General features: G+C 41.2%; 1 protein-coding gene across 1 annotated transcript; it reads left to right on the top strand.

The window, feature by feature from the left end:
* Window positions 1-10,500: 10,500 nt before the first annotated feature.
* Window positions 10,501-20,622, top strand: jam3a (junctional adhesion molecule 3a; the record flags this gene model as incomplete). The annotated part of the gene is made up of 9 exons (XM_084559542.1): window positions 10,501-10,648; window positions 16,307-16,378; window positions 16,491-16,604; window positions 16,788-16,940; window positions 18,195-18,397; window positions 18,853-18,952; window positions 20,218-20,347; window positions 20,449-20,500; window positions 20,587-20,622. 9 exons carry the CDS (start codon window positions 10,501-10,503, stop codon window positions 20,620-20,622), a joined length of 1,008 nt encoding a protein of 335 aa, XP_084415668.1.
* Between the last annotated feature and the right edge of the window lie 1,473 nt (window positions 20,623-22,095).

Here is a 22,095-nt window from a genome sequence, read left to right as displayed (position 1 = left end):
GATGATGGGAGAGTCTGACCACTGTGCAAAGCCTTCTCCAGCACATTACAAAGATTCTCAATGGGGTTAAGGTCTGGACTCTGTGGTGGCCAATCCATGTGTGAAAATGATGTCTCATGCTCCCTGAACCACTCTTTCACAGTTTGATCCCCATGAATCCTGGCATTGTCACCTTGGAATATGTCAGTGTCATCAGAGAAGAAAGAATCCATTGATGGAATAACCTGGTCATTCAGTGTATTCAGGTCGTCAGCTGACCTTATTCTTTGGGCACATAATGTTGCTGAACCTAGACCTGACCAACTGCAGCAACCCCAGATCATAGCACTGCCCCCACAGGCTTGTACAGTAGGCACTAGGCATGATGGGTGCATCACTTCATCTGCCTCTCTTCTTACCCTGATGCCCCCGTCACTCTGGAACAGGGTAAATCTGGACTCATCAGACCACATGACCTTCTTCCATTACTCCAGAGTCCAATCTTTATGCTCCCTAGCAAACTGAAGCCTTTGTTCCCAGTTAGCCTCACTGATTAGTGGTTTTCTTAAGGCTACACAGCTGTTCAGTCCCAATCCCTTGAGTTCCCTTCGCATTGTTCATGTGGAAATGCTCTTACTTTCACTATTAAACATAGCCCTGAGTTCTAATGTTGTTTTTCTGCAATTTGAGTTCACCACACGTTTAAGTGATTGCCGATCATGATCTGGATTTTTTTCTGACCACATTTCTTCCTCGAAGACGATGGTTCCCCACTATCCTTCCAGTTTTTAATAATGCATTGGACAGTTCTTAACCCAGTTTTAGTAGTTTCTTCAATCTCCTTAGATGTTTTCTCTGCTTGATGCATGCCAATGATTTGACCCTTCTCAAACAGACTATATATTTTCCACAACCACAGGATGTGTCTTTCGACTTTGTTGTTTAAGAAATGAGTAGCTACTGATTACATCAGTTGGGGTTAAATAACTTGTTGCCAGCTGAAAGATAATCACCCATGCAGTAATTATCCAATAGGAGGCTCGTACCCATTTGCTTAGTTAAATCCAGGTGGCGGCTTTTTTTTTTTTTTTTTTGGCCAGGCAGTGTATTATTAACAAAGTTAAGGGATCACGTAATCTTTATACTGGCAAGAATCATGATTTGGCAAAGGAATAGAGAGGAAAACGTTTATATTCTGCCAAATCCAGACTTTCTGCCACTGATGAGGATAATACAAATTCAGTGAGGCACAGCTTACGTCACTGGCTTCCAACCCTTTGTGCCCATAAACCATTAAAAAAAGCTTGTTTATGTGTGTGTACGTGTCTACGAAATAAAGGCTGAACGACTTTTTTAAACTCGACTATTTTGTGGTGAAAGTCAAGTCGAAGTCCAATAGAAAGTAATGCTCTTGACCTGAATACATATTGTAGCGTCTTACACAAAGGAAACTACTGAGGTTTTTCTGCTAGGTAATTGAAGCTTGAACGCGGGCTACTGTCGGCCGTAGCCCCTGGCAACACCATAAACACCATCAGTCTGACATGTCTAATAAGCGGCTCTTGCTCGGCAAACTCTTAACTCTACCATAACTTCTATCTCTCGCATGGTGCATTCACTGACATCAAGGAGAAAAAACACGCTCTATACAACCGCAGCAAAAATGTCAATAGAACTGAACAGAACTGAACATAAACACATAAGCTTGTCAATACTGTGCACTGCAGATATGTTTAGCCTACTGTTACCATCAATAACATTTAACAGTACTTCACAGCATGTTGTAAGATGGGGTAGTGTAGACAGGATGAAAAAAGGTTTTATTTCTCCTAAGCCTTTTCCGTGTAGAGCAGCTAAAGGTCTAATAACTTTGACAATGAAATTCACCAGCAATTTGTTGATTTGCAGCCTCCTTCTCTCTGTTACCACAGGGCATTTGGTGAAGTTGTTAATTGGCTGCTGTCAAGAGGATTTGGACCGTTCCTCTGCTAGCTTTAGTGGATACCTTTTCAGATGAGTGCGCAATGTAGTAGTACTTTTGTTGTAATTCAGGACTTATTTTCGACACACTTGGTGAACCATTGCTAGTTTGCTGCAACGACCCACTGGGTTCATCACCTGTCTTCTCGGAGGCGTCCATAATTGTTATTGTCACGTGATCAGCAACTAGTGGCCTTGATGCTTAAAGCATCATGGCACAGCAGTGAAGTCGACTAATCGACTAGTCGTCTATTTTATACAACTCCTACTATGAAGTGTGTGAAGTTTCCCAAAAGGTGGTTTAATTTAAACAATAATAGTGCAAGGTTCGCAAGTGCAAAGCATATATAAGAAACTATGAAACCAACAAAAACATGAAACAAAGCCTCAGATCTTTATCCACATGTAGACATAACCAAGAGGGAGTAAGTTAATACCGCAGATGGTCAGAACACTTGGTTGGACTTTAAGGGTTTGAATTTGCTATGGGCCTTTGCATGTTCTCCTTTTGCCTGCATGTTTTTTTTCTGGCTTCCTCCCTCAGTTTTAAGACATACGAGTCGGGTCAACTGAAGATTTATCCCTTTATTATTAATAATATTAAATTATTATTAATATTTCAAGCATGCACAAAATTTTGGTCATGCCTGTAATCCAGCTCTTATGTTTGTATGCTGAGATGAGCAAATTATTGTGGGAATTATGTTTTAAGGGAAATCTAAATGCTTTAACAACTTGGACAAAAAATGATGTACTGTAAATAGATGTGTAAATGTAACGCTTTGACATCCTGGAATCTGACTGTAACTGTTACATGCTTTGGTTGAAAATTCTCAATGACTACTGACGAGGTCAAGAACAGCCCTTTCCATAGTGCTTGCTGAAACGAAATGTGGCTTCCTTCGCTAGCGTCGTCGCTACCTGTGAACACGGAAGGAGGAGGCGGCCTGAAACCGTGTATGGACCACTGACTGATAGACTGTGAGAGCGGTCTAGTTACGTCACAAATGAGCGAAATATGACATGGCTAGCTGAAGGACACATTTTCACTCTCAGACCAGGCATAACAAACTGCCTGACTTTTTATCAGCTTTTATGGGCTGGCAGATATGCCACACACCCTATTAAATGTAGAAAAAGCTCAAAAAGTGAGATTTTTATCCTGTGTCCCCCCCTAAATGTTCCTACATACACCATGTTGATTTAATAATTCATCCTATTAGGTTACAGGTAATTTCTACATTTGTATCAAGTGTGATGCAATAAAATATTTAATGTACAACCGGCGTAAAATGATGTGTTCTGTTCTGTTCAGAAGTGTTCTGATGAGTGCTGAGAAAATAAGAACTAAAAACTGCCATTTAGCAACCTGCACAATACACATCCGATCAGAATAAATATGTCGTCAAAAGAACCTTTAAAGCTAAAAGGAAATCAATAAAGTTGCATCACGCTGCGAAGAAACGGAAAACCTGAATCCCTCATTAATGGACACATTTAACTGCTGTCCTCACTTAGCCATCACGATGTGAAAGTTTGGCCACCCTCTCGTTCGTTAGCCTTTTCTGTTTGACTGTCATGTCTGTGAATCTGAGCCGCCTCTTTATCTAAACCTTAAAGTCCTGCTCCACTTCTGATGAGCCCCTCCGACTCTTCTGGCTGCAGCATTTTAATGAAAGCTAGAAATGTGTGTCAGCTTTAGTCTGCAATATGTAAAACAAAAGATCAAAAATAGCACACAGTTCCTAAGGAGTCTCTATGTTTTTAAGATCAGACTGCAGCTTGAATATCCTTACATCACAAAGTTAGTGGAAGAACAATAAGCAGCCAGAAACGTTGGGAGGAGAAGAAGATGCCTCGTTTCACTAGCACACTAATAATAGCTGCGAGGACAGGGGCTGGGGGCTTTATGGGAAACTTCAAAGAGCAGGTTTTTGACTCTCACGGAAGGCTTCTTAGAGATAAGAATATCCATCAGAGGAGGGCTAGAAGTTATGACCAATATACAGCTAGATATAGTACACATTTCTTTGAATCACTTCAGATGAGGAGTGCCGTTAAGTATCCGACCTGTCTATTATCTATTGTGAATGTGGAGACCATGAAGTACACCAGTATGTACAATCAGGAGAGACTCATAAGAAGAGCAAATAGGCTGAGAAATGTTGAAGTACGATTAAACTTAAGCATTGGGAAGATCACCATAGGAAGCAGTCTTGTAAAGGAGGTGCTCCCAAAGTGAAGAAAACCGCCCAGAGTTCAGACACTGGTGGTTTATACTGAAGGAGGCCAACATACACAGTTTAGGTGGCGATGGGGTGGATGTCTTCTGCAACACCACATGGAAATGTGACTTGACAGTTTACCAGGGACTGGTTCAGGTGTAAGTAAGTAACAGACCGTGATTGGATGAAGACACTGGTGGATCGCAGAGATAGTGTAAAGGGGGGTGGTCTTAGGAGGCATGGTCTTCTGACTCTGCGTCTGTTAAGCTTCATTTATAGGTTGCAGTTGTCTTTTATCTTGAGCAGGTTTATAATGATGCCTCTTTATAGTTATGCAGATAATCTCTGCACTAAAGCCACAATTCTTTAACTTCTTTACTCATGTTTAAATACTAAATAGCTATTGCGATTGAGCTGCATGGTGGTAGATGGTAGGCTAAAGAAGGAAAATGTGACTGAAGTTTTGGGTGAGGGGAGAAAATGCATGAGAAAATTGGAGGACAGCCTTTTGAAAAACCTTTTCAGCACTTGTATTTTAAGGGAGAAATGTCTTTTATTTAATTAAATCTCAAGGAAGTCTAAATGCATTTAAATCTTGAATGGAAATTGTAACTTAGACAAAGCATAACCTGCCACAGATGTATGGATTTAATCCTTTTCCAGTCTGGAATCTGTTTTAAAAAGACAACCTGCCGCCATTGTTTAGTTGCACATTCGGGTACTCATCCTCTATGAATACGATGGAGCAGCAGTCAGTTGTGCTTCATTTCAAAGTTTCAAGTTGCAATTGAGACATTTCAGAACATGACTTGTGATTTTGATTCGGTGGAAGTGATCATATCAGCTTTTAAAATCTCACTCTGATTTAAAAAAAACAGTTTTACACCAAACAATTCTCTGCTTGTAGACTTTTATGTCAAATCTCACAAGAAACTAAAGAAAACGTGAACTTTATTTTTAATGTATTCCATCTGCAGCAGCGTCATAATCTCCTTTTATGTTCAAGAAATTTGTTGTTTCAGGTTTGATATGCTTTAATATCCTGTGCTTATTTTGACACCTTTAAATAGCTCGGCTGGTGTTAGACCTGTCTGTCAAGTTTGCAGAAGAACACTCATGGGTGTGAGGCCAGAGAGACAATATTAAATCCAAAACTAGCAGTGCATTATTCATGGCTCGAAAGATGTTCATAAACGGTGCAAATGATGCACGCGAGGGCGAGCAAACAGCCACCGCCTCGTTCAACAGCCGCATACCACGGGATGCGGAGGTGCCAGTAAGCAACACCTGTAATGTGACTCACTGTCACACTGAGATCACTAATTTAGCTCAGATGTTCACTTCAATAAACCGAAATATGAGCTTGATATTAACGTTTCCTGCGCTGACCTTTTTCCTCCCATGATCCATTTCACTTCATCAGACACAAGACACTTTATTGTCATTGCAGGTTGTACAACAATATTATATCCAGACTCATGTCCTTGCACACAAACTATAATCACAAAACAAGGCCCGTTCTCACATTACAAACCTGTATTTGTATTTTTATAAGCATGAAACTATGAAAATGTACAGTTTGTTTGAGCTACAGCTTGAACAGAGAAAAGATTTCTTTGAAACATACGATAAAACCGACAGTGGAAGCAAGGTATGGTATGGCTGTGCAGGAATATTATTTATTATCTATATTATTTTACCTTCTATGTCCCTTTTTACAGTTCAGTGGATGGAATGAAATGTTGTACCCACTCAAATCCAATATCAGCTGTTTTTCTATTATGCAATTATTTTAGATATGCTTTAAGGGTTTGCAATAGACCAAATTTAATATGACTTAAGTCTCTAAAGTCTGTAATCTACATTAAGATGGTGGTATTGATTGGATGTGTCTGAGGTATCGACAGAGGTGATGATTTCTGGTTTTACGCTGCCACCTACTGTAAATTTACTGGAATCTAAGCAGATGCTTTTTTTATATCTTTTTTTTTTTTTTTTTTTTTAATCAGCTCAGGTAATAAATTACATTATTAGAATCTTACAGGGGTCATTTGATCTCATCAGTCTGAAGCTACCCACAGATGATGTTGCTTTGTTTTCTTTTCAAAAATCTATTCTGCCATATTTAATTCTGCATCATCAGTGAGTTTATGTCGACGTTGGTAATATATGTTTTGGTGAAGGGCTGGGATTCACTGAAAGGGAATAACTTGTGTCATCTTTAGGGATCATAAAGCACACTGGTGCTGTGATGTCCAGGCATTTCCTGTCTGTTAGAGATGCATCTTCCGCCCTGATGCCCTTGTGGTGACCACTGTTGCTGCTGAGGCCCTCGGTGCGGTCTTACAGGCGACAACCTTTCACCATAGAAGAGACAGCACGTGCATCAGCACTTAAGGCTGTACTTCTCAGTTTCCTGTTGTTGTTTAATGGTAGCAGACAGATAATGCTCCCAAATATCAGCTATAACACGTCACGTTCAAATTTGTTTTGGGTTTAATTTGTGCATTATGTTCCCAATATACACCGATCAGACATAACATTATGACCACCAATACAATATTCTGCTGGAAAACTTTTGGACATGGCATTAGTGTGGATGTTTCCGGCAGAACAATTTTCTCACTGAGAGGCATTGTGAGAGTTATAAAACATGTCATCTAATCAACGAGGGTCTTTCAGTGCATAACACTCTGTGGAAAATGTGGATCACTTGTTTCCAAAACACAGTCAGGCAGACCAAAAGTCACCACACCATGAGAAGATCAATACATCAATCTTTGTTTACTGAGACATAGAAGAGAACATCCTCACAGAGACTGAAATAGCTAAAATAAAAGTCCTGCCAACAGAGGTCAATGTAGCAGGTTCTCAGAGGACGAGGATGGAATCGCTAAAACACTTCTCTAGAGAGGAAATAAAACCGAAGAGGTGGGGTGAAGAGTTGAAAAAACACCTATTTCACGGTGAATTCAAGTTTGAAATTTGAAGCAGAGCAGATGGGAGAGACAAACGGGAGGGAGAATGATACAGCAGTGAAAAATGTTGGCGAGGATCTTGAAATCAGAGGGAGAGCTGCCTCCTCTGGATTTGGACACCTGCGCCAGATCGACTCTACGACCAAGGAGACGCTGCACTTCATTCTTTGGAGATATGGTGCACCTTCTTGTTTGAATGTTTGCGGAGAAGGATTCACACCGCAACAAGATAACGAACCCAAACACACACACCAAAGACCTTCAGGAACAACTCGCCACAGGACAAAAGAAGACCAGGGGGATCAGCTGACCGCAATGCTACTGAACACTGATGAAGCACTTAAATCCAAAGTAACTCTTTGGATCTGATCATGCCTGGATAGCACGATTTATCAGGTTTGAACAAACTTATGGAGTCCGTGCAGCTGCCACTGAAGCAAAGAGGGGGCCAAACAAAAACCATTAACATATTCTGAAATTGATGGATGTTTTTCAGAGACAACTCTGCTCAGTTAAACTAATATTTGCATCTGTAATTTAAAAATGTATTACATTTCAAACAAATGCACAGTAGCTTGGTGGTCTCAGACGTCATAGGCCTGTATAAAATATACACTCACTTGCTAGTTCATTAGGTCCACTAGTGAAAATAAATGCATACTAACGCAGCAGTCCTGCACTAAATCTTAGCTTCATGAAGGTTGTGGTATTCAGCATTAGTTTTAAATAACTTCTGTAGTACTATTGAATAGTGTTGTGTTGTGTTGTACTGGCGCGTTTCTATTATTTTGACACCCCATTTTAGTTAGTGGGCTAAATAACAGAAACAGCACCACAAACTACATCTTTCTAAATGATCACAAAGTTGATTTACCATCCGTCTGATGCTGTTCCAACATAAACTGAACATTATAACCTTCAGGAAGCTCAGATTTAGTGCAAAACTGTTTACCTAAATGAAGTCCCAAGTGAGTGTTTATGCATATTTTTATACAATATATCTGCACAAAAAATAGCATGTCCATGTTTTGATCTCAAATTCAAACTCAAATGCCACATATATTCGGATGCTCCTCTCCAGTGTCAATAACGCACATGCGGGTCTCATTCTGATAGATGGACGGATACTTTATTGATCCCGTGGGAAATTCAGTATCCAGTAGCGTCAGTACACAGAGACAAGGAGGAGATCACGAGTCAGCACGCCCTTGAATACAGTATTAAGTACAAAAAGATTATATATAAAAAAAAAGATTATATTACATAAAATCTTTATCTCAAAAAAATTAGATTACATCTAATCTTTTTAGACACCACCCCCACTATCAGCCATATAAACACTGTTCATACTCTGTAAATATCATGTAAACATCCTGTTAACGCTGCACATTATGTAGGACAAAGCATCACTTAAGCTCTAATACCGTCACCTCTGTATACTGTATACCCGCAATTTCTGAAACTAAAACACTTCTAATTTGCATCTGTGGTTAGACGCTAACTGTATTTCATTGGCTCTGCACCTGTTCCTTGCACAATGGCAGTGAAGGTGAATCTATGTGGAGGGCACTGCAATATTCATTCATTAATACACAGGACTAGATGTTACAATCCCTTGTGCCAAAATCCCAGGCAAAACACATTTAGAGGCCCTGTCCAACTGAGAAACCCAAACAAACCTACAGTCATGAGATATGACGATTAACCTACAATCTAAATGAACTAAGTAAAGGCTGCTGGCTTGTATGGCCCGCTCAGCAGCAGATGCTAACTCAAACCTTGTGAAATATAAGCTAACCAAATGCTGCTGGCTAGCTTAACCTGCAATCTAAATGAACCAAGTAAATGCTGCTGGCTTGTCGGCCCACAGAGCAGCAGAGGATAATTCAAACCTTGTGAAATATAAGCTAACCTAACGCTGCTGGCTTGTATGGCCCGCTCAGCAGCTTACCAAACAAAGAAATATCGCAACCAACCAACATGAAGACATCAAGATACCTGGCCTAGTCAACAGCAGTATGCAGCATGTCATTGGGGTTTTCAAGTGGGCACCTCCCTTCTCCGATGTTTCGTTAACATAAACATAACACATAACTAGCTCCACCTTGAACAGCTTCATGTTGCAACATTTTCCTGCAGAACTTAAGCAATTAAACTTAGAGTCACTGACTGGTAGGTTACACCAGTAGGACGTCATCCTGGTCAGACAGTAACTCCCTGGAGAGGGTGGAATATTCTTGCCTGGTCTGTGGAAGATGCTAAAGGCATGTCTCTTGAGTTGGAATAACATCTTCTGAAGTAGGACAGACACCTTTAACGGTGAGGAGACAGTTTCTTACCAGGGTTAGCAAGAGCCACCGCTCGTTGAGGCAAATTCTACCAAAGAAAACAATGTGTTGGGCAGATTTCCAACTATAGTCTCTAAACACCATAGCTTTGTTGTCGTGTGCAATATACAGACGTACGACTTTTCTATTGTATTTAATTTTCTATTTTTAGTACTTATTTATCTCCTGTGTACACTGTCCATAAATTATCTTCTGTTGCAACTCTGCAAATGTCTCCATTCTGGGATAAATAAAAAAGGCTTATCTTATCTTAAGAAGGGGTTTGTTTACTGAAAATTGAATACTCTTTAAATTTCCACAGAGAAGCCTAACCACTAGAGGCTTCTCTGCCACTAGCCACTTTCCCACGATAACATACACTGATCAGGCATAACATTATGACCACCTTCTTGATATTGTGTAGGTCTCCCTTGTGTTGTGGCTCATCAGAGAATGGACATGGACCTTCTGAGGGTGTCCTGTGGTGTCTGGAAACAGGATGTTGTCAGTGGGGGGGGGGTTAAGGGGATAAGGGGAGAGGTCTCTGTGGATCAGGCTTGTTCCAGTGTATCCCACAGACAGATAGTTTGGGATCTAGTGAATTTGGAGCTCGGGTCATGTTTTTTCAGTTGTTCCTGAACGATTTTTGTGTGTGTGCCTGTGTCAGGCTGCAGCCTTCTGGGGATGGCTGTTGTCATTAAGGAGTGTCATTACTATGGGGTGGGGGTGCCTGGGCTGGTCTGGTCTGGTCTAGGTGGGTGGTACATGTCTAAGTAACATCCACATGACTGCCAGGTCCAAAAGTTTCCCAGCAGAACATTGCATTGTCACAAGATGTTCAAAGCTATTTGCTTCGCCTGTCAGTGTTTTGCCTGATCAGTGCACACATACGGTGTATGTGTGTGTTTCGGAGGAGGAGGAAGGCTTTATTCGGCTCCGCCTTCCTCCTGTCAGGCAGCGTTCAGGGCTGAACAATGGTGCCTCAGCCCTTGTAGCTATGGAAACTCGTCGATGGCAACATCCACCAGTCTGTTCTGCCCCCATCCTCATAGCTACCTCTCAGAGGTGCTGACTGTGTGCAGCTGGAGCCGACAAATCATACGCTGCAAGATGGCGATTGTGCGACTCGTAGCTTGTTTCGCTCTTTACACCAGCTTCGGTAAGTTAACTCACCGTACCCTTGTCTCGGGAAGCCGCTGTTAGTTAACGAGCTCCGGCGGCCGTTAGTTAAATCAAAGCTGTCGTTACGGAGCTAACGGTGCAGCGGACGTTAGTTAGCTTGACACAAACAGGCTGGCAAATGTCAAGAAAGCCTTATTGTTGTCTATTCTAGTCTTTTAACTGTCTTTGTTCTTTTTTTTATTTTTATTTTTATTATTTTTTTTACATTGAAGCAAGGGTCAACATAAAAGCAGAAACATTACGTCGCCGTAAAAGCAGCTTTTTAATCTGCCAACGTTTCAAAATAAAAGCGTCAACGGTTAATTGCTTCACAATAGAAACGCGTTAGCATTAGCTAGCGTGAGATTCACTTGTCAATTTAAAAACAACGACTTAAACAAAAGCTATAGTCACATGGTGGAGAACTGTGGGTTATTCGAAATAAAAAGGCCCGCAAGAGCATCAAATTTCAACCATCTACTACACATTTAAAACATGATTTATTACTCAGATATAGTTAAAAGTTGTAATTGACCTTTTCTCATCACGTGTTGCATGGTGATGGTGAGATAACAGGGAGGCAGGTGGAGGGTACCAGCTGCAGATGACGTCTTAACTATATCTGTATATTTGGTGCTGATTAGCTGACTGACATGTTGATATCCACCCTCCTCTGCATAAATTAGCAGTGTAAGAGAGTGCGTGAGTAAGTGTTGAACTTTTAAACCCAGGATCTGTGCTAAACATCAATCAAAACGACTAAGTGACCGAGTGTCAGAGCTCCATTTGTCAGTTTTGGTTGTACAAGTCATCGTGGATGCTCTGGGTAAAGTTTTACACGGCCCCTCAGGTTTGAATAATTGATAAAGAATGAGAATTAGCATTGTTTAATTCATGAGTCGTATAATTGGAGACACACTGGTGCATAAACCCGAATTATTTTTGCTAGAAATGAGACAAAATTAATGATTTCTGATGTTTGTTGTTCTCCTGGTTGTGATTTTGGACTAAGATCCTTTAATATTTCCCTTTTATGTAAGTTTCAGAGTGAAAAATTGACACTATTCCACAGTGAAAGCATCATATGCAGTGTTTAAATTGTCATAACTTGATTTAGTCTATAAAATGTATTCAGATTGGTTGTTTCAGTCGAACAACAGACAAAAAAAATACAAATTTGAGAAGCAGGAAAGGGTAAGGGGGTGTACTAGATATTTTAGATCAATAAATTGATCATCAAATTCATCATATTTCCACAAAATACAGTCTAACGCATTTTAAATAGACGGGAAAAAGCCAGACCGCCGGGGTAAAACAAACTGGAGCTGTGACGTTTTCCTTCATTTGTGTCGTACGTACGTGAGGCTTTCAACTCACGCGCGTGTCTCTTTCTTAGATTTCCCCCAAGCTTTTATGACAACGCGACTTTCTCAATCTAATCTATCTGAGTGGATTACTTGTTGTCCCACTGTCGCTCCAGTATGCCGCGAATCCCTGCGGTCCTCGCTTCATCCCTTTTGCCTTCGGCATATTTGCAGCGTCTGCACTGGAATGTCTGGGAAAAGGCTTTTTATAGATTCACTGGATCAACAACTTTTGTTTGCAGGGGGACGGGGGACGGGTGGTTGTTTTCATATTTAGCGCATAAGAGGATTGCAGAACGTGGCTATTTAAAAAGACGGGCTTCTCTCAGACGGAACGGGCTATAGACCTACTTTGTCTGTGCATTACAATAACAGAGGGATTAAAAAAAAATGAGCTTGAGCGCTGAGATTATTTTCACAATTTAGAAATATTGTCCTCTCTCTTCAGCCTACATTGTGTCACAAGAGGGGGACCAAGCATTGTTGTCTGGATGCTTTTATTCTAAGATTAGTAATTAGTTACTAACACATTGTCTTGTTAATTGGCTGTGGTTTATTCTTTTCCCACGGCCCTACTTTTTGTTTTGTTTCGGAAGAGACGAGAAGAACCTCTAACGGGTTAAAATTATGACTAAATTAAGCGTTGAGCAATGTTTAGTTTAGATTTTGTGACCTGCAGCCCCAAGTATCAGTAATTGTGTAATAATGTAAATAAAAAAAGGCTGAAAATGTTTTATTCGGTTTGTGTTTCGGCCAAATGAACGTGGGGGCAGGTGATGTGTAATAGAGGTCATCTCCAAGGACCTTTTGTCAGAGGGCTTATGAAACCAGCAAAAGTGTCTCCTGTTAACGTGGAACAACACATTACACGCAGGGACGTTGCCAAATTGTTGAAAAGGGAATTGCGAAAGCTGTTGTTGTAGGTGGTTTGATACAGATTTAATTAAATGTGTAATGTTTGATTTTCTGAAAACCGGTCCTCCTAGCTCAACGCTGTCTTAGCCCGTAGAAGAAACAAACTGAAAGGTCCGGTTCAAGCAGACACCGAGGGAGCGTTTGTTGGACGAGCTCTCCCTGTGTCTCTCAGGATGTCCAGTCACAGCTGGGGTAAAAATAGCCCCCCCGATGTTCAGGGTGGGAAAGTCAGCAACGGCCGACGGAAGCCGAGACCTGGGAGTCAGATCTGATCAACGTCCGCAGCTGCGCTTATGCGACCGGGATGCTTTGGCGTGGACCCACGTTTTCATCACGTTCAGGCCCAATGTCAGCGATACGCTCGCTCCCCTTGGTCGACAGTCACACTGTACATCTCAGGGTCACGGACAAAGGCTGCTTTTGAGTAGTGCGCAGTGCCTCAGGCAAACAGGAGGGGACATCTTGTGCGTTGGGTATTATTGTCTAATTTCAGCCTTTTCGTTTGAAAGCCTTTACACTGCCCCCACTGGGAGCAGGAATGCCTTTATTACTCAGCATGGGCACTGTTAGTTGCTCCAGTACCCAGCAATTACTGCATTTGGAAGAGGCACAGACACAAAGAGTTAAGTATAGGCTATGACTGGAAGGCAGAAACATGCTTATTTATCCACAGAGTTTTAAAACACACACTTTTCTATTATCCGTACGTTTGAAACAGCAATTTTCCTAATTTGTTGCCGCTCTGTTCTCCCCCCGCTCCCCCAAACTCACATGTTTTCTGCCTTAATTGCCATCGTAGTGGCACATATCTGACAAAAGTTGTGAATGGTGCCTCTTGCCATTAAAATCTGACATTTGCAAAATAACGCTGATCGCTTTAAGCAGTTCATTCAAGCGCAGAACTTAAACTAAGTGCATCTCATGTGTTGTGTTTGTGCCAGAGGGAAACCAAGATGGCCGATTAAATACGGTTCAAATGTAAACACATTCCCTCTGTTAAGTTATTTTTGTCCTTCCGATTTGGTTTGTTTAGGGATTTTAATAAATTATTTATTTTGTACTCTCAGTATAAATTAGCGTCCCACTAAACCTGAAAGAATGCGTGTGCTCTTTCAGGGTGCAAAGCTGCTAATTAACAGCGTTATTACGACTAAACGTCACGCATCTTCACCAAACCCGTCGTTTATTCTTGGGTGAGTAAATGTTTTAAAGCACATTGGCCCAAATTTGTCGGAGAAAAGAAACGAGAGCTCTCTGCTCTAATGGGTGACACATCATTGACCAACTGCAGCCTCCCCTCAGAGGCACGTCGTCATCCACACACTAGTGAGACGAAGGGAACTAGTGATGCAGACACTCGCATTTTAACAGCTGTGTTTTAGTGAAAACGGAGGATTTCTGCCCCCATTTGTATGCGTGGATGTAAACTTTTTTCTTTTTTGTCTTTACGTTCTGGTTCAACTTGGAACAAAATGACTAAAGTCTACGTGACGTTTACCTCTCCAGACCTGGCTGCACTGCAGTGTTGAGCACAAAACCTCTGGTTCTGTCTTGTCTTGAAATGGGACAATGTTACGCTACTTATCTGCCTTCATTTGCCAATTCGTTGGGTACACAAGTGAGAGTTTATTCCAATGTAACGGCCCCGCACTAAGGGCCCGTCCACACGGAGACGCGTTTTGGTCTAAACGCAGATGTTTTGCATCGTTTTGGCCTTTCGTCCACACGTATCCTGTAAACGCGTTGCCCTAAAACGCACTTTTCTGAAAACGGGTCCCAGGGTGGAAAAATTCGAAAACGCAGCTCTTGCGTTTTCATGTGGACGGCGAATACGGGGAAAACGATGACGTCATCGCCACACTCCCGAGCAGCCTTCCACATCCCGCGAGACGTCTCGTAACAACATCAACAACAATGGCGGACTACATGCTAGTTTTCATGCTGGAGACGATATTGAGCCTATTAGGGTTACTAGGGCAAAATATCATGCTCCTGTGCCACCACGCTGAGCAAAGAAGGCGATTTGTAAACAGCGCTCAAGATTTATGCGCATGCTCCGCATCTTCCTCTCCATTTTTGGTGAATTTCTGAAACCGAAACAGCGCCACTTATAGGCCTGGAATATGAAGTAGCGTTTTCGGTCGTGCTGAAACGGATCTGTGTGGACGCGGATATTTCTTGAAACGATGATCGAAAACGGAGAGGAAAAAGATCGTTTTCGTACGTGTGGACGGGCCCTAAAAACGGGTCCCAGGGTGGAAAAATTCGCACCTCTTGCATTTTCGTGTGGACGGCGAAAACGGAGAAGTGCGTTTCGATGATGTCATCGCCACACCCCTCGAGCAGCCTTCCACCTCTTATATCCCGCGAGACGTCTCATAGCAACGTCAACAACAATGGCGGACTACATGCTCGTGTTCCTGCTGGAGAAGATGTTGAGCCTATTATGGTTACCAGGGCAACATGTCATTTCTCCTTGAGTTTGGTTTCTTCTAAAGCCGATTTGTAAACGGCGCTCAAGCTTTGTGCGCGTGCTCCGCCTCTTCCTCTCCGTTTTTTGGTGAATTTCTGAAACTGAAACAGCGCCACCTATAGGCCTGGAATATGAAGTAGCGTTTTAAAACAGATCCGTGTGGACGCAGATATTTCTTGAAACGATGCCAGGGAAAACGGAGAGGGACGTGTGGACGTGGCCTAAATAAAGGTTACGGTGGTTTGTAGCACTATTGAATTGACTTGTGTTGTATCGGCACGTGTTCCTATTACTTTGAAAACCCCATTTCAGTCAGTAGGCTAGGCCAATTGCCACCTTTCTGATACTGGTTCAACATAAACTGAGCATTACACCAGCCATGAGGGGGGATTTAATAGAGGACTGTTATATTAAAATGTGTTAATTTACTGGTGTACCTAATGAAGTGGCAAGTGAGTGTATTTCAAAAGGCAACGAACTGGATTGAAGCCAAAACAATTAAAAAATGGGTCGCTCTCCGAATATTTACAGAACTTGCTCTTTCTTTTCATGATTCGTCGCCAGTTAATTATAATCTAATTAACCACCACAAAGGAGTTAAATAATAAATATTTCTTTTCATTTATTCCAAGAGCCTGTTCCGTGCAGGACACATGTTCATTAAACTGTTGGACGTTTTGGCTCCAGGCGTCAGTCTTCTTAAACAGAAATGGGAAGTAATTAATGGGATATATTCACCCCTGAATCACATCCCAAGGCTCTCTGTGTTTATCAGTCTAATCCACTGTTTATTAGGCAACGCGCCCGCTTGATAATGTCTGCTAATGAAAACGCTTGTGTGCAATCAGGGTTACTCTGTGTTCAGTGTCTTTCCTCTCTTGTGTGTTTTTTTTCTTCTCCACAGGCCACATTCCATCATCGCTCGCGGTAATCCTCCGAACCACAGACAAGATTGTGTGGGCAAATGAGTTTGAGCGTAAGTTTCTGGGAAATCACTCGATTTAACCAAAGCACCTTTTTTCTTTTCCTGATTTGGACTCTCTCTCTCTCTCTCTCTCCACCTCTCACGCGTTTCATTTTCTTCACAGCCATCGAACTGACCTGTTTAATAGAGTCCATCTCGACAAACAACCCAAGGATCGAGTGGAAAAAGATTAAAAACGGCGTCCCCAGTTATGTGTACTTTCAAAACAAGATATCAGGTAAACCTTTCTTTCTGAAAAAACCCACCAACCCGTAGACCACAGCACCGTCTCCGGACTTGCAGCTTAGCTTAATGAATGGCACCTTGAAAGAACTTGGCTCTGAATACTGTTTCTGAACTGTGAAGTCTCACTGTGTGTCTGAATGAGCTATTGTAAAGAGTTTTTTTCTTTCTCAAAAAGGGGACTTGGAGCACAGAGCTCAGCTCAGAGAGCCGGCCAACATTCTGATCTTCAACACCACTCGATCCGACACCGCAGAGTACCGCTGTGAGGTGGCCGCCATCGAAGATCAAAGGGACTTTGATGAGATACTTATTAGTCTTGCGGTTAGAGGTATGGAGAGCAAATACTGAGCTGTGATAGCACCCCATTGACCGGCCCATGACTGATTTAAGATTTTATAGACTTAATATAAAAGTATACTTGACTTTCTTTTCATGAGAAAGGGAAATACACTCATAGGATTCACTTTCTTACGGAAGGTCTGATGATAAGATCAATAACGCTCCTGTATCTATGCCTTAAAAAAAGCTTCAGTCAAAAGCTGTCATTGTCACTGTCGGGTTGCCAGGCAACCCGCTGTTTCCTCTGGATCTTGTGGTAGGTTAAGCTAAAGGCGGCTGGGACAGAAATCAGAGGACTTGAACGCATACTGCAGGCCAAGCAGGTTCTGTTTACCAGCTACTCTGAGCAAGGGGGCGAAAGGCAACATTACAGAGAGAGACTTTAAAACTCTGTTTACTGCTTTAGAAAAAGGTAGCGTGTCCCTGTCACGCAGAGCTTTGCAGATAAATGTCCGTCTACCTCCTGTAGCTGTCTGCTGCCACTTGGCTGACCTGCCACGCCAGATGGGTTGGTCGACAGAGCCACAACACTATCTGTTGCCTTGACAATCCACAGACAGAGTAGTCCTGAAACCTTGCAAGTAGTCAGTGTAGTCATGTAGTTAGTCAGTTCTGTCTTAGGAAAACAGTCATAGCTGCCAGAGCAGTAGTTCCTCACAGGACACTGACTGGTCTGCATCTCTGTGGATCACCAACCGGCACGCTCATGACTTTCTCAAGAAACCTTGCAAGGTGACCACCGGGTGGCAGTGTCACAAATATGCATGGGAACCTGAAACGTAGGGTGGTGGTGTGCTGCACTGCAGGTTTGCCTCATCGCAGTCAATAAAAATGTATTCGATGGCAGTACTCTGAGAAACACCACCATGGTCTGGCTGACAGGAAGAAACCCTGAAGGCTGCTGCATGTGGCCTAAATAGATCAGGTTGATGGCACACCCAGGCACATGGCCCTTCAGTTTAGCCACTGCCTCACAGCAAATGTAAAATACACAATGATGATACAGGTCGGTCCTCTTACAGAGGTACTAGTCTTCTCATATACAGTAACTGTGTGAAAGAAAGTACCTATAATTCTGGCTAATTAATGAAAAAACTCCACATGTCCTTGTTGCTGAAATGTTACCCCTTTAGTGTTAGTAGGAGTAGTACTAGTAGTAGCAGTAGTAGAAGTGATATCAGTAATAGACTGTGTAAATGTTTTTATACCTGGCGTAGAGTGATGTGAGCTTCTTTGTGTGCAGTGAAACCTGTTGTACCTCGGTGCAGCGTGCCAGAAGCAGTCACGGTAGGAACATCAACGGAGCTGCGATGTCTGGAGAACGAGGGCTTCCCCGCTTCCCAGTACCGCTGGTTCCACAACAGTGAAGAACTTCCTCAGGATCCCAAAAACAACCCCAGATTTGTCAACTCTTCCTACAGCATCAACCCCGACACCGGAGGCCTGGTAAGACAGACAGAACACAAGTTATTGTTACATCTCTTAGTTGGTTTTACTTTTCATCGCCAGCACAAAGTATCACTAGAAGAATTAGTATTTATTATGAATATACTATAAGGAACTGGTTGTAGCTGGGACTCTGTAGCATCATAAATACTCAGCCACAGCTTGTAAAATATAAATGTAAACAGCTTAACGTGAATAAATCCTATGACTGGTTGCAGGATTAATCCCTATATGTACAAGACAAACATATGGCTTATGAAAGGAGCATAATGCTGCATTTAAAGCCTAGCAGAGGTGTTTATGGTTTAAAGACATAGTAGCCAGGTAAAACAGTTTAAACCATGTTACAAAACACATTATCAAGTTCATAGAACAAGCTACACAACATGTTGCATTTGGTCGATAGTGCAGGTGTGTGTCAATGCACTGAAAGTTTTCTAAAAATGTCTCCCCAGAAATTTCGAAGGGTGAGGAAGGAGGACGCAGGCGAGTACTACTGCCAGGCAAAGAACGATGCAGGACATGCACAGTGTCCCCCACAAATAATGGAAGTCTGTGAGTGACATGCACACGTATGCACAGTCTTGTGGGCAATACTTGAACCTGAAAACAAAATCAGGATGGTGGAACAAAAAATACTTAAAAGTTTGGCAGGCAGATCTGGAAAACCAAAAAAAAGAGGAAACTGGTGATTAAGTCAAAAAGACAAATTTGGAAAATATAGAATTAAGGTTATTTTGTTCAAGGTCACAGAGAGAAGGAGAATATCCTCATATTACACCGTGGACAGGTTGATAGTGTGTCACAGGGCCAGCGGTGCATTCAAGTGTGGTAATGTTTAATGGGTAACAGTGAGAAGATTTCATCTAAACGTCTCACTGATGCGATATTTATGACTCTCACAAATTTGCCTCGAGGGGTTTTTACAGTCTGCACGCCGTATAACACCCTCTGTCCTCAGAGCCTCAACTTGGACAAGAAGAACTCATAAAAAAGAAATCTCTGGAAGAGCGACTGAGAAGGGATAACTCTTCTAGGACAGACATCTGTTCAGGAACACAACACAGACGAGCTGCAGTATAGAGCTGAACATATTTTAATTTGGAAAAATAAAGAATGTGATCTGAGAGAACATCAAGCAGCTTCGATGTTGCCAGACTGACAGAGGCTTAGACACATGACAAACACAAAGGAGGAGCGCGCACAGAAACACTTATCTGCAAAGTAAACAAGAAAGTATTTTTGTTGTCAGCTCCCAAGCAGCAGTGTTTCAACAGCTTGAACCGTTCGTGTGCTCATCCTCCCATATTAAAAATAACTTCCATTTGGAGGCAGCAGAGACACAGCTAATTCACCCAACCGACACAGCCCCAGCTGACCTTTAACTTCCCGCAGAGAAAGAACAGTTTTCTCTACTTAGCTTCTTAACTAACAAAATGTAGAAGCAGGAGCTGCACGCTGAGGAGGAACTGCAGAAGAGGAAGCAGTTGTCCCCACTGTCTCAGGTTATTTATCACTAAATAGTTCAAATGTATGAATCTGAAAAAGAATCATCCTGCTAATTAAATATTAAAACAAATTGCTCAGTATTTTTATCGTTTGTGTGCGTTACATTTGTTCTTTTTAGTAATATAGAATAGATATATATGTTTTTTTAATCCATGATATCAGTTTGTTTATTTATTTAAAGCTGCCTTATTCAATGAGATAGGCTGCCACTAAAAGGATTTATTTCAGTATTTGATATCTTGACTTTATAGCTGGCTGACATTTATTATGTCTTAGCTCATCTGTTAAGACTTCTTTGTGTCCCCTTCCAGATGATGTTGACATCCTTGGGATTTTCCTCAAGTCCTTTGGGGCAGTGCTTGTATTCTTCTGTTTGGCTGCTTCCATTTGTCACTCCTTTAGACGTGGATGCTTCCACAAAAAAGGGCACAATGAGAATAAGTGAGTACAGGCTGCGGTCCTGAATAAGGACAGGGGCAACTCTGTTCATCTGCATCAAGGATTTTGTATTTTATTCATTTTTATCTTTTTATTTCTTTCAGCTACAACTGGCCAGCACAGAATGATGGCGTTGAATATGGCGATGCAGATGAGGTGAACAACTGCAAAGCACACACGGCATTTATTTCACATCTTACTTGTTTCAAAGCAAATTATACTAATTCTCTACTTTTTCACAGGGCCATTTCCGCCACAAGTCTTCCTTCGTCATTTGACTGCTGACGTTAGAAACAAGGCAAACACTGTTGAGGTTAACTTGCAACAATGAGGCTCCAGGTGGTAAAGTCTGAGGTGTAACATGGCACATTTTTCTCTGATGCACATCAAAATCAAATCAACCAACTTGCCAAAGTAATTTGAATATTATTTTGTGGCACAGTTTCATTATTTTTGTAATGCCACAGATTTTTTTATTTACTTTTCTTTGTGTTGATTTTCATTAAATCGTTTTCCAACATGATTTTGTTCGTACAACAAAAACCCTTTGAAAGCTGTGAAATTTGATATCTGGCCAAGCGTCATCACAAAGGTTACTGTAAGCTACATCCCGACACCGTTTTTTGGACAAATCCTCTTTTATAACTCTTAAACTTTTTACTGTGTACACTGAACTTGTTTTACAAAACTCTTTTACGTTATCTTAGTTCATAAGATACACATATTCTGTGTTTGTTACATGCAGAAGAGTTCAAAACTTGTTTTGTATATACTGTAGTTATACAGGCAATAAGTAGCAGACTGCAAAAAGCTGATCAGCTCGGATTCATGAGGCACAATTTATCAGCCTTTTACTATATTTAGAGGTGATGATAACAAATATGTACAAGTACAAATTTAACCATGGATTTGAAAACCATATATGCTGCAGAGTCAATATGTACTAAAAAGGTGATGAAGTATGATATTTTAGAGTGCTGTTTCTGTGTATAAGTGACCTTTTGTGCTTTACTAATTATTTTGAGTATTGGACATATTGTCCAGGTCGGACTCAGTATTATATGTATATAAGTACATACATTTTTTTCGATCTTTTACTTTTCATTGCACTCATACCTTATTGTAAATACTGCATTAAACTGTTTGTTGGAGATATATTTACAGTATTTACCGTTCAGTGTGTATCTGCAGTGTTGAGCCTGTCCGTAACAACAGTATGTCATTTCAGACATTAGTGTCAATGATTTGTGTAACAACTCAGGAACTGTTGTTAAATGTCCACTGTTCATTTGATATTAATGCTGTATGTTAATGTTATTTTGTTACTATTAAATATGTTTGAACTGTTGTTCTGAGTCCCCGATGTTTTGTTATGAGAATTTATTGTCTGATTCCATCGATGTATGAGAAAGGATCAACTACATTAAAACAAGTATTTAATTATAAAAATATTGAGACTCCTCTAATAACTCGTCTCTGTGATGGAAGAAGTATTAAAATACTTAACTAACTGAAAAAAATATATATATCAGTGCCACACAGTAAAAATACTACATGAATGATTCATGAATTTAAAACTGTGCTAAAGTAAATACACATGCACGTAAATAATGTGTCATAAATTAGAAACATCCTTTTAATGTCGTTGCTGGTTGATCTGGACAGAGTTTAACTACTTTATCTGTTATTGGTTAGTTTAATCGCTAATCGTATTGTATACAGTAACTTCAAAGAAGTAGGTAGTAGACAGC

The sequence above is a fragment of the Chelon labrosus genome (genome assembly GCF_963514085.1).
Source record: "Chelon labrosus genome assembly, chromosome: 13".
NCBI lineage: Eukaryota > Metazoa > Chordata > Actinopteri > Mugiliformes > Mugilidae > Chelon > Chelon labrosus.
This window is presented reverse-complemented; position numbering and strand designations above follow the sequence as displayed.